The following is a 13,660-nucleotide window of genomic DNA, read 5'->3' on the forward strand; positions in this document are numbered from 1 at the left end:
TTAACAAATCAGGAAGAGATGAAGATGGGGAGGTGGTGGGTCACAGGAATGAAAGTCTGGAAGGCAGAATGGCAGGAGAGCACTGAGATTTAAGACACGTGGATTAGAGGCCGATTGGCTCAGAGAACTCAGGCAAGAACACGAATGGGCCAAAGTGAGGGAAACATTTGACTAGCAGGGTTGCAGACAGATGAGTGACTGCAGAGCTTTGTTATTAGTGCATCTATAGTATACAAAAGTTTGCAAACCATGATGTGAACAGCTGTGAATATTCACTGGCTGTGGGCAAGACACTGATCGTTTTCTGTCCTATAACTGGCACCATACCCAAAATATAAGCCCACATGTTTTTATGCATAAGCTATAAAAATGGTATAACAAACCCTAACCTGAAAGAACTGATGGCTTGCTGTATGTTCTGACACTCATTGAAGAGACAACAAGCAGGGCAGCAGCTGTGCAACAGGATGCAACAAAGGTGCACCTGTTGTCACTCACACACACACAGACATATAAACCAGCACAAACACAAAGAGAGCACCAAAAACATGCTCTTAACACAAATTGGTGTCTGCACCTACATGTTGCTGGGTCTCTCCACAGTTTGGAGTACAAACAGGACAGAGCAAAAAGCAAGCAAGCATCCAAAACGCTAGGTCAGGAGTGTTTGAAGTGACCACGGTGGGAAACGGGGAAGTGAAAACAGCAGCTGTGAGAGTTATGAAAAACTCCCAGCGGCCACGACAAGAAAGCAGAGAATAATGCTTTTAGACTTGACTGAACTGCTGCTGACCTAAATGAGTGTGGCCCAGATCATAGCTCCCGCTTTTAGCACAGTTAATATGAGAATAGATCATGGCCACTAAACACAAACCCCACAGGTGGACCGGCACGTGGTCCCTGATGTCTGCAGAGAGAATGATCTGAGTGGAGTTCCTGTTTTTAACTCTGTTTTTACGCAGATTTTCCACCTCTTTTTTTTTACTGTGAGAAAGTTCAAATCAGTGGATCTGAAGGGGTTTTTTTTGTTTTGTTTTTTAAATTTAATGTGACTTATATCTCTCCCAGCGGCCCTCGTGATGTATTTCTGTGTCGTGTGTGAGAAAGGTGTGAGTGTTAGTCTGCATGCGTGGATGGTTACTCGGGTTGCGTAGTGTAAACAATGAATGCACCTGTGTAAATGACACAGGGTGTTTAGCTGGGAGGCCATCAGGGAATAAGGCATGTTGTGCAAACTGTGTCACCTGGAGAGAGCAAAAAAAATAAAAAAATACGACACCACCCATCACAACCAACCAGCACGGACAGATCTGGGTTCGGGAGATACCCGCAGCCCTGCAGCACCTGAGAGATAGTGGACGTGATACAAAGAAACTGTGTGTCACCACCCACAACAAACCAGACAAAAGGGAATAACAGAAAACTCATCCATCTGCCTGCTTGGTGGTTTTTTCAAGCTTTAGTCTGTTCTACTAGCACAGCAGCTGTGTTGGTTGCTGGAGGAGGATGGAGAGACCACACTTTCACCCACCAAAACCAAAACCAGATAACCAGCTGGGGCTCAGTTCAGAAGCCGCGAGATGCGCAAAACATTCTAAAAAAGATGACGTGTCATGTTGAGACTTTGACTTGTAGATATGATGAGGCCTAAAGACAAGTTTTGAAGGACAGCCTCTAATGATGTACATGGAGAGAGGTGGAAAGGGTGTGTCGACTACAACCAGAAAGCCAGGTCAGACTGATGTAGTGATACTGGGATATAAATACTTTTTATGGTGCATTTTTAGTATAGAGATTTAGCCACAGTAATGAAAACACTAATCTAATCCAAAGCACTGTATGGCAGCTCGATCTCTGATTCAAGAATAGGTAACTGGTCCTCTGGTCTTTGTCTTCTCTCTTGAGAGGTTTTTTTTTTTCTGATTTGATCTTCCTGCTCTTTTTCTTCTTCTTATACTTCCTGTTTTAATTTGAAAGGTAGTTCTTTGCGTAGCTTCCCATTACCTCCATTTCTTTGTTTTGTTCCTGCCCTCCATAGTGCCTGATTGAGTTCACCTTTGCCTTCTTACCCTTCTCTATGTCGTGTGAATTTAGTGTGTCTCCTTCCAGTGCCTTATGGCTCCCATATGTTCTCAGCTTTTCCCCGGAGTTTAATTTCTATCCATTCCTCCTGCACTATGGACTTTTGTTCATCAGAAATATAAGTTTGTACACAAATAAGGAATTTGCCTTGATGTCATAGTGTAAAAGAAAGGGAGCACAGAAACAGAATATATGTTACTTACAGTATATATAATATATAGATCTCTATAGAAACAGTAATATAAATACGCATTTATTTGGTGTTTTTGTTCTCTCTTGATTATGACCTCGAAGCACGGCACTGTATAAATTACAACACGTAATAGTGTTTGGATCCAAATTTAGTTGCTTCACTTTCAGGGCCATGATAACGGCTCACTTTGACTCCAAATAAAACAGAGCTATCCTCAAAGTCGTGACTCCTTCTCCTATTACACGCCAAAATATCTACTGTGAGAAACTCCTATTGGACAGGACTAAACTTTCAAAGTAAAATGACATTTAAGGATTCTTTTTCCACCTCATGTTCACGATATCTCTTGTCACGCCTCACTGGATAATCAAAATAATGCACAAAGGTCAAGGTGAAAAAAAAATATATGACTGTTTTTCTTTTCTTTTTTTATTTGTTCTTCTGGTAGTACTCCAAGTGTGTGTGTGTGTGTGTGTGTGTGTGTGTGTGTGTGTGTGTGTGTGTGTGTGTGTGTGTGTGTGTGTGTGTACCTGCTGTTGAAAACCATGACAGCAAATCAGAGTGCAGTTGCTCCGTGCTTTCATTAGGTTCGAACTATTATTTATCATTTATATCTGAATGTAAGGTGTGGTCTAGGTATGCACACTGGGGTCAAATACACTGATTGGCTAATAGGTTCTGATTTACCTTTTAGCCAGTGGAATGAAATGCCAGTTTTATACCGAACCATTACGGTAAAGCTATTATAATTTCTTTTTCCTTTTTAAATTTGAACTCTTCATTCTAATGCTCAGAACTTTTATTCTGAAAATAACCTAAAGAAAAGACTAACATTCATAAAAGCAAATGTGGTGTAAGGTGTTGACGCCTCAAGATATAATCTCATGGTTTCAATACAGACATGCAATAGGAGGTGTTGAGTCACATCTTTCTCGTGTGTGTGTGTGTGTGTGTGTGTGTGTGTGTCACCACCCACTGCAACTTTAACCACATCCCACCTCTTGCACAGATGTGGCCATCGTGCAATTTCCACTTTGTACATAGTTGCTGCACTTGTGGCCCGGCACAAGAGGATTTAGCTGAAAGGCTGTTAGTGCAAGACTTAATCTACTAGCTCCACTCCTAACTTTGCATACAAGCAGTTTATTAGGAAGAACAGACTGGCAAAGTTAGTAGTCTGATCTGTGTTTCCACACTGTGTAGCCACAACAGAGAGAGGTTCACCTAAGATGCTTATCTAGAATGGTCTAATGAGTCTCTAGTTACCAAGCTCCAGTCCCCAGTCAACAGTGCGATGAACCTTTGGGGAAGCAGAGCCAGAAGGGCAACAATTAGAGAAGTGCATGCAACAGAAGCACCCAAAAGCAAACACAAAGACAAAGCCCTGTTTCCGCCCTGTGAATTATTGCGTGTGTTAAATTTGAGGTCAATGCATGCACCGTTAACTGGGTACAGGGCTAAAGACGGGCAAGAATAGAATATAACAAGGTTACTGAGCACAAAGAGTCAGAGTGCATCTTGTTTACATTCCTGAATGCATACATTAGCCACACGCAGAGGACACAGCAAACTCTAAAGCCCATAACAAGGTTGTTCCTTGAACCTTAATCAACCTCAAATACTTGAACAAAAGAAGGGAAAGAGGTTGCGTCAAGGTGCGGTCATCCAGGTGGCACACCAGAATATGCCAGGATGTCCTTGTGGTGCACAGATGGGTGACACATCACACGAAAAACAACATAATGACATATTTGGACCTTGACTCCTAACGTTTCTGCTGCTCTGCTGGAGGGATAGAAAAAAAACTAAAACTTATCCAAAAATACAACAACAAAACCCAACTTGCATATCACAGCAAAATCTCCTGTGGGTGGACACCTGGTGACTGTGAAGTCCACAACAACTTTCATTATCATCAAATCCCTAAATGACTCCTTTGCCAGTCTGACAGAGGCAGACACTGTCATCCTGGAAGAGGCCATCTTCATCATGATATGTGTTTTTTCTTTACAGGATATTGTTAACAGCATCTTAAAGTCCTCTGATCAGGGCTGTATCTCAATTCATTCAAGCTAGCAACATGCTAGCATGGTTATTGAGCTATTTTGTGCCCTGCCACTGTAAAAAAGGTGCATCTGTACCATCTTCTCTTCTCATACTTGTTTCTTAATCATCTGCAAACCCGCTCCAAAAAACCACCTAAGAGTCCACAACACACTGGACAATGCAAAGTGCAGTTTCAGCAACAGAGTCCTTCCACCTCGCTGTCTAAAGGAACAACACAGGACGTTGTTTCTTCAAGCTGTTAGCAGACTCGTCTACCTCAGACCTTAACATATTGAACTGGACTGAACACACCTCACTGCACTCTGTCACTGTTTGTACACCAAAAGGTAAATTTGCCCACCTGTGCACCCATTACACCTGTAATGTAATTTTATATTTATATCTCTATACTAATCTATTTTTAGCCCTATTCCTACACTTGATTTTATACGATGGCTTTGTTGTCTGTTGTATGTATGCTGCTATGGCACCTCAGTTTCCCTCTGGGATTAATAACGTTTCTCTGATTCTCATTTGCTACGACATCATCTCATCTTCAAAGGTAGTGTCAGTCATAAATACACAAGTATAATCAAAGTGTGGTTCATTTGCAGTTGTTGAAGCTGCTTTTGCATTAACACAAGTAGGACAATGAAATTAGTAAAGGTCCCAACAAATCAACAAAGTGTTGCAGTTTGGTTGCTAAGTCCTTAAATAGTAACCAACTGAGGATTTCCTGAGAAAAATGCATTTGAATACCTCACATCAGTCCCATAAAGTCTTCTGTTTTTAGCCCGTTTACAATTTCATGAAAACTTAAGATTAATTATTTTGCCGACAGGGGGGGGCGCTAGTTTTCTTGGCGGCAACATTTTGCATCCCATTAGCCTTGAGTAAGGATGCCAGAACCCTGGAATCTAAACTGAGGAAAATCTCCAACTTTTTATTTCATTATGGACATAAATGGTCAAAATAGCAGGATCACTGAATCATTGCTGAGGCCAAATGGGACAGTGTTTTGCTGATAGACCTCGTCCATTACCTGCCTGTCATGTATGGAGACTTCATGCACCATCTTGCTTGTGGAAGGACTACCATCAAAGCTGCAGACCACTGATCTCTTTGATGGTAGCCCTTGAGTCAAACATGGTTGCAAACATTACTGAGCAGAATAGTCACTTCCCATGGCAACAAAAAAAAACAGAGAGACAGAGGGTGGGAGACAAGAGGAAAATGCCCATTTAAAGCCATTTAAGCTTTTCAATATTCATGACTGGGGAGAATGTAGAGGTTCCCATAAAGTCTCGGACATTAAACCTTAAAAAAGAAAGAAAGAAAGAAAGAAAGAAAGAAAGAAAGAAAGAAAGAAAGAAAGAAAGAAAGAAAGAAGAGTTGGGTGTGAGTGGATGAGGTCCCGATGCGTGGCGCCAGGCTGTCTGCCCGGCGGGGCGACTCAATAGGCGGCTGTAAAGGAGGGAGCGGAGCGGCGACGCGGCCCGGAGAGCGGAGGAATGTTGGAGGCACAATAACGCACAGCTGGGGCAGGGAATGGCAAGGAGGCGCCGCCAAATTGGCCTGTCCAGCCTCCCCTAGAGCTGCAACCATGCAGGAAAAGCTGAGAGAAAAGTCTTTTTGTTTGTTATATGAAGTCATAACAATTCATTCAGTCGACGATTATGTTGAACTAGAATTATTTCCTTTTCTCTCCTTACTTTCTCGAAATAAATCTGATTAAAAACATATGTGTAACAAAATTCGAATAGAATGTTGTATTAACAGCACCTCATTTGATAAAAGATCTCACTAGGACCAGAAAACTTACTGCTGATTGTAACAGAAGCTTTTGTTTCGAATTATATTTTTTTTATTTTTGTTTGGGAGGGGGGTCGTTTATTTGTTTTTTTGTTTGTTTGTTTTTTATGTGCAGATAGATTGGCTCGGGATCATCCGTCACCGGAGAGATCAATACCAGCGAGGCTGTGCGTAATTACGCATCAATGACTACAACACTAAAGATGCAATCCAGCGCTAATCAGCCTGGTGAATTGTGCATATATACCATCACCTCTGTCAGGATCGATCCCATATTTGCTCCCTTACGACAGACCCCTTGTACCGCTGGTCGAAAAGACAAATTGAGACTTTTGCCTTTGGACGGCGGCAGTATACCGTCGCTGTAATTCATTGCTTTCGATCGCCACTCTCTTTCTCTCTCTCAGTCAGTCACGCGTGCACACACACACACTCCTCCTACCGATAGACAGCCCACCGCAGCGCACAGAGAATGAGACACGCCTTTTTCTCGGCTCCGTTGTCGGGTCGGTGGGCAGCGGACTGCTGGTGATTGACCAGCTTCTCTCCCTGATCTGTCAGCCGGCTGGATTGGCGCCTCCCCTCTCCTCTATAAATGTAGGAAATCTATTCATTCCTTTCACATCGAGCCTGCTGAAGTAAGAGGAACTACGAAGCTCAACGGGATGTGTTGACAGGCTACAATTCCGCCTTTTCGTTATCTTATTCTCTCTCTAATTTGCGGCCGTATTAGTTTTTTTCTGTGTTAACAGCGACGTGCTATAATCTTAAAATACCTCTCGCCACCAGTAGTGTAATTGCTCGATTTGTCGTTGCTTCTCTCTGAGCCGTTGGTTATCTAAGATGAAGGCTGTTACTCCAGTCCGCCCCCAGGACTCCTCCTCCAGCGGCAGCCAGCTCTCCCTGCACTATCTGTCGAAGCAGAGCCTCAACATCGCCCGGTGCAGGATGGAAGAAGAGGACCTGTTCTGCCTGCAGTACGACATGAACGACTGCTACAGCCGGCTGAAGCGCCTGGTGCCCACCATTCCGCAGGATAAGAAAGTCAGCAAAGTGGAGATCCTCCAGCATGTCATAGACTACATTCTGGACCTGCAGCTGGCCCTGGAGACGCACCCTTCTCTCCATAAACAACAGCCTCAGTTGACCGGGACCTGCCCTCCTCGAGCCTCGAACCCCAGCAGGACACCACTGACGGTGCTCAACATTGATCAGCACCAGGTAAGCTGGAGTCAGGAGGAGCCTCTCGGTTCGCCCCGTTTTCACCGGGACTGACCGGGGAGGAGGAGGTGGGGCGGGGGGGGGGACCCCAGTTTACCTCCCGGTGCCAGACTGCCGTTCGCCACTCAGACTCAGACAAAGCACGTCATACTCGTTATGTGTCATTGTCCTTCCAGTGTTAGTGAAAAAGGACAGAAAAAAAAATCAGAATGTCATACAGCACTTATCAGAGGCTTGAAAAATCATGCGTAAAAATCGCATTTGACGTGGGTTAGATTGCGCACTTGATTGCGGGCCGTATGATTTGCATGATAATGGCAGTGTGTGTCAGAGGCCCACCTTATTCCAGGATTGGTGAAGTACCTCAGCCCGCAGCCCACTCCACTGCGCACAATAAGGGCAATTTGTTATTCAATAGGCTATAAGAGAATTTATTATGGGAGATAATTTTCTGCCGCTCTGCTGTATGCCATTTATTATTATTATTTTCAGGGCTTAGGGCCTTGCCTTTATTTAGTTTTGTCATCCACAAGAGCGACATCGTTTCACGTGTTGTTTCTCTTCTTTATCTTTCTGTAGAGGACGTCTATAGTCAAAAAGCCGGAGGACTCGATTTTATGTCGCTGAGACTTGAGCACTGCATTGGTAAGTGGGTGTAAAATATTATTGCTATATTATTTTCAATATTTGTGAACATTATTAATTTTTTATGCATTTATTTTTTATAAACATAAAAAATGCAACCGTATTTGGTGGTTAGCGAGACATCCTCAGTAATTTGAATACTGTAGCCTATATGTGGTGTAGATTGACAATCTCTAGAGTGCTCTGGGGAGGCCAGTAGATGTCAAGGAAAATAATAATTGAGGAACATGAAATTGGCACCAGCCTCAGATGCAGCTGTGCTTTGCGCAATAACTGTCACTGGTGTAGCAATCTCAGAAGAAGAGAGGGTTAAAACCTCAGCTTGCCCTCTCTTTCATTCTTACACACATGCACAAACACACACTTTCTTTCCTCCCCCCTCTCTCTGGCTCAGTGTCATATACACTCTGCTCAGTTCCTGGCGTTTAAACCAGATTTACAGCACTGAATTCAAACACACCTGGACAGGACTAAGAGAATGTAGGTGGTGTGTGTTACAGCGAGACACTCCACAGCCTTCTAGAGAGTCCCGGCTGGTCCTCACCAGCCTTGCCGAACAGCCCAAGGGGCTGTGTGGTTGTTGTTTGACCTGGTTTGTTTTGGGTTGTTGATCAAGCATGGCCTCTGTTTTGTCGGTGGCGCCAGTCAGTCTGGAGCTTTGCAGCTCACCCCCCCTCGCCTCTATTCATCCCCTCCACAGGTGTGCAGGCTGCACAGAGCCGCTCCAAAGCCAGCAAAGCTTCGCCAGGGACTCACACCCAACTGGAGGCACAATCACAAGGGGATTTCAAAACCGCTGGGAGGAATTAAACCCAAATAAAATCACTATTCATATCAGTTTTTTTTTTTTGTTCCATTGAACAAGGACTCAGTGTGTAGACATCTCCCCATCCTTCCTCCTGCTTAAGTTGCTCTCACTTCTTGTCACTTTTTTTTTCCCCAAAAAGAGTGAAAATATGGGATCCCCATGCTGACAAGTTTTTTGTTGTTGTTGTTGTTGTTGTTGTTGGAAACCCATCTATCAACAGCTATGAAAACTGTTTGTGAATTGTGCTTAAAGAGTAACTAAAAATGACTCCAGTTTAAAGCTTTACTAAACTGCGAAAAATCCTTGTACATGTTTTTTTTTTTGGACATCTATTGTTTAAAATAGATGATTTGTGTTGAACAGGGATTGCCATCCCTGGTTTCTTAAAATGTTTGATATTGTAAAGAAGAACAATTCCGATTCGAGACAAATACGATTGTAAATATAGAGACGCAAATGTTCTATAAAAGTATGTGAAAGGAAGACTTATATGCTTAAAATAGACTATTGTAATTATAAGATATTTTTATTAAAACCTTTTTTTTTTCTGTCATTATGTAAATATTGTGTTTACACTTTAGTGAATGAACGTGGTTTTGCTCTGCCAATAATGTCCTCACATGATGATATCAGTTAACTCTTTGCAGTGTTCTTTGGACTAGTTTAATATGTAGCATGTCAGGCTCATTGCAGAGATATTGAATGTGCACTGAAGCAGCCCTGCCTGTGTAGATACGTGGTGGAGTTCAAACACGAGTTCTTTGATTATTTGACCTGCTCAGCTTTCTCTTGAATCTTTTTTTTTTTTTTGTACTCATTTACTTTGACAGCTTTGACCCACTCAGAGAGATGGGTGGGCCTGCTGTTTGATCTATAAAAGAAAGAAAGAAAGAAAAGAAAAAGAGAGGGGGGGCTTAATTTGATTCTGTTACATTGCACTCTTGTTAAAAAGTGATCATAATAACTACGGCACTTCTTACAGTGTTTACGATGTAAAAAAAAAAAAAATCACTGCAACACACTCTCAGATTTGTGCAATCAGAGCTTCTCCTTGAGAAGTTAATGATTGACGCCAAGAAATCATTAAACTTTGGTTATAAATTGGTTCCAAATGTGAACATTAACAGACTCTTTTTTTTTTTGTTGCTGTTGTTGTTCTTTGGAACGGAGACGTCTGTACGCGGATGTGAAAAGTCTGGAGAGTCATCCAGTCATTATTAATATAAAAGTGGAGTAAAGAAAACAAGAATCTTTATTTTTCATGACATTGAACACCGAATTTACCTCACCACCCTCCTGCCAGTGTGAGAGGGCACTTGTACATTACTGTCAGCTGCACTGTCGGACTTGACCTTCACTGGCTTATGAGGAGTTGTCAAAACAATTAAAAGTTTCCAGGAAGAATTGTGTCGTCTCGAGTGTTGTCTCAGGGGGCGCATTGCGGTTTATTTCACTGGCACCTGAAGTGCTGAGAAGGAGAGAGGTGCAGTGTAATTTATTCATTTAGTTCCCTGGAAAATAAAGGGAGGGTAAAGTTAGTATGTTGCAGACTTCTCATACTGTTAGTCCTTAAACCTGCTTTACAGGATTTAGGGTTTAAGCCTTTTGTTTTCTGAGCCTTTATTAATTCAGCCGCACACACACGGCTGCAACAACAGCAGGATCGCTCAAACACAAGTGACAGCCGAGAAGTCGGATATATGTCACTCCTTCGTGCAGAAATAATACTATCTCTTCAGTGAGATATCAAAACACATTATTGCAGTTGGAAATTCGTGATGTAACATGTTCCCGTTAAAGAGGCTCAGTAAAAGAAAAACGGAGAAGAAATGTTGCAGAGCAGGAAGTACGATCACCACGTGAATTTCAGCAGAAAGCACGGTGCAACAGAAGGTGAATGAAGAATGAAGGCCAGTAATTTACAGCATCTACAGCTCAGACTTCCACACATGATGCCAACGATGTTCAGCAAATAATATTTCTCAGCTTCCCTTACAGTGTAGATGGATTTAAAACAAAATCGGAAAGAGAGCGTAAAGTTACTGGAAAGAAAGTCAGTAAAGAAAAATGGTGTTATTGCTTTAATGAGAAACAAATGAAGAAAAGAAATGCCTGGTGAGATGCTGATTATTATGGGATTCAGTATAGATGAAAATTATACTCACACTCTTGGCTGAAAGAAACTCAAGGCCTCATTGGGTTTACGGGAGCATTTACCAGATACATCTCCATATTTGAACGGTTACATTTTTTCTAAAATTAGTAAAATCACATACTGTAGTTAGTGATTTATGAGCTCGCTCAAAATAAAAGCTCTTATTTTGATTCACTGGGTATCTTTTTCCACACGTATCTCACTCACAGCTTTTGGCTCCACTGGAGTATCTTTCCTTTCCGCCTTCTTTTGTGCAGAGCCTTAGGTTTTTCTTGCAGACACACCGGCCCTTGTTTGGTTGTCCCCACGTTAACCTGCCAAACGCAGGTTAAAGCGGCCGTTTGACACCAACAACCTCAGCGACAGAGGTGGCCCTAAGGGCCCTGCAGCACACCTTGCAGACATCCTACTCCAGCATGGCCACACAGGCCACCTGTGTGTGTTTATAGTCCACACCGAGGGAACCTGGCATCACTGCCCTTGACGGGTCCTGTCCTTGTGATGTGAAATGTGAGCGACTGTGTGCCTGTCTGTGTATGAGTGATAAAAGGAGGCGTGGGAGGAAAAAAAGGAAAGAAAATGAAAAAATGTGTTAAAGCACAGGTGGCCAGCTTGACAGTTAGACCTTCCTGATATGATTAAAGATTATTCTCTGGCTCTCATGGAAGAGGCCTGAGAGCTCAAACAAAAAGCTTCAGCTGTCTCACAAGGATTTTATTTATTTATTTATTTATTTTTTGTAGGACATGCTACCGAATTTAAGGATGTTGTGGCAAAAAAAAAAAAAACCTAGCCCACACCTTGATACACTCACCGGCTGACTGTGCTTTATTTTCATAGCACTCCACCTGGCAATTCTCATGCTGACATTGGCTCGACTGCTTCATTCAAATCTCATGTCATGTGTTTTATATTTACAGAAAACAGAGGTTTAACATTTACAGGGAAATTGCATTTGTAAAATGTAACTGCGCTATATCCTGGCAGTGACATATGGCATTAATTCAGCAGCCAGTCAGTCATACACTGATGCTTCTTTACACAAACAGAACATGCTTCGCATTTACTGTAAGCCTTATTAAACGATGGTCCAGAAAGACCATCACAGGTGCAGTGCTACAGTAATACAGCGGGGACATAGGACAGGAGATTTCTGTTACAGCTACATGATCTCTACGTCTGACTCTGTGTTAGTCAGCAGCCCCAGACTGCTGCCGTCCCCAGATACATTATTCATCCGCGCTCTTATTATACTTTGCTGCAGCCATATGTTGACTCAGTTCCCACTGTCTCGCTGTTAGCTAGCACATTCTGCACTGCTCTGACATTAGCACTGCAGGATTTTCCAAACAATCCCTGTTTGGAGTGAGACAAGAGTGCGGCAGCAGGACAGGGACTCGTGAGCTCCTATATCTTTGTGTCATTTTCCAACAGAGTCGAATGGAACGGAGTTCCTGTACCTGCGGCCTTCCTCTCCTTGTGTGAGTCAATCCATGCGCGTGTGTTTGTGTGCATTTAATGGTCCAGATCGTGGGAAAGCATCACTTCCTGTTTGATAAGGAGGTACATATTGGCGAGGCTGTTTTCCACCGTTGAGCCGAGGCCAAGGGAGTGGACACACCAGCCCTGTGAGCAGTCACTCGGAAATGTCATTATTAACACAGTATCATGATTATCAAAACAAGGAACTGGCCCGGGCTGAAATTGTTTGCACAGGTGTAAGCGTGTGCGTTTCCTTTTTCGTGCATCGGTGTGCCCTCCCCTTTTTTGACTTTCTCACAAAAGACGACAGCTATTCTAAAAAATTTCCACTGCTGTTTAATTGTCCTTTTCCAGGGGAATTTGACTACAACTACCTGGAACTAATAAGAAAAACAAACTACTTCCTTTTCCTTGAAAAGGAAGAAAGAAACTGCAAGCTTCTAATTCCACAAATTTGTGCAAGGCTCTGTGAAACACTCATCATCACCCCTGCTTTGAATTAACCTTCTGCATATGTTAAACTGCAATAACAGGTTTAGTTGTGGTGTCTCGCTTCCCTCCCTCCCTGATTTAACTCCACATTACGGCATTCCACGGGGGCCTATATCCCTGCGTGTTAATCACTGCTCTTCCCGGAACACTGAGAAATATATGGCGGGTGCTTGCAGAGGAACAGTGGAGGACAAAAACGTGCTCGCACTTGGACACTACTTGATTACAGACTAATTGGTCTGGAGTGATTAAATATCTCATGCTTCTCAGTAATTGCAGCTATTTAAAGCAGCTATTAGCTTAAAATGCCTGCCACCAACAGCCGTTTACGCATAAACAAAATGTGAGATGCAGCAATTCACCTGTAAGACTTGGAGAGTCGCGGGAGGATTTGTGCTGCTGGGAGACTTTGCGCTTCAGCTCTTACTCTTAACACAGGAAGTGAGTGCAAATGCAACACCCCACTTTGTTTTATGGATACATTTACAATAATACAGAGCTATCAATCCTTTTTGCCCCCCCCCCACACACACACACACACCCACCTTCTTTGCTTCCAAATACACAACAGATGTACATTTTTACAGATAACTAATTAATCACAGTTAAATTTTACTCATATTACTTGTGATAATTGATGTGTAATTATTTCTTCATTTAAGCTATGTGTGTTTATATGTGTTAATGATGTGACACTTAATGTTTATACACACACACACACACA

General features: G+C 42.6%; 1 protein-coding gene across 1 annotated transcript; it reads left to right on the plus strand.

Moving 5' to 3' along the window:
* Positions 1–6,608: 6,608 nt before the first annotated feature.
* On the plus strand, positions 6,609–10,211 carry id4 (inhibitor of DNA binding 4). Its single transcript, XM_006795986.3, has 3 exons — positions 6,609–7,354; positions 7,934–7,999; positions 8,700–10,211. Exons 1-2 carry the CDS (start codon positions 6,977–6,979, stop codon positions 7,979–7,981), a joined length of 426 nt encoding a protein of 141 aa, XP_006796049.1. The 5' UTR covers positions 6,609–6,976; the 3' UTR covers positions 7,982–7,999; positions 8,700–10,211.
* Positions 10,212–13,660: the final 3,449 nt, after the last annotated feature.

Source organism: Neolamprologus brichardi, chromosome 11 (assembly GCF_056152115.1).
Source record: "Neolamprologus brichardi isolate AB-2024 chromosome 11, ASM5615211v1, whole genome shotgun sequence".
Classification (NCBI taxonomy): Eukaryota; Metazoa; Chordata; class Actinopteri; order Cichliformes; family Cichlidae; genus Neolamprologus; species Neolamprologus brichardi.

Excerpts from the sequence above, each read along its gene's own strand:
- id4 (XM_006795986.3), top strand. The coding sequence starts at position 6,977 with ATGAAGGCTGTTACTCCAGTCCGCCCCCAGGACTCCTCCTCCAGCGGC. Across the intron at positions 7,355-7,933 it reads TCAACATTGATCAGCACCAG|AGGACGTCTATAGTCAAAAA; the intron begins GTAAGCTGGAGT and ends ATCTTTCTGTAG.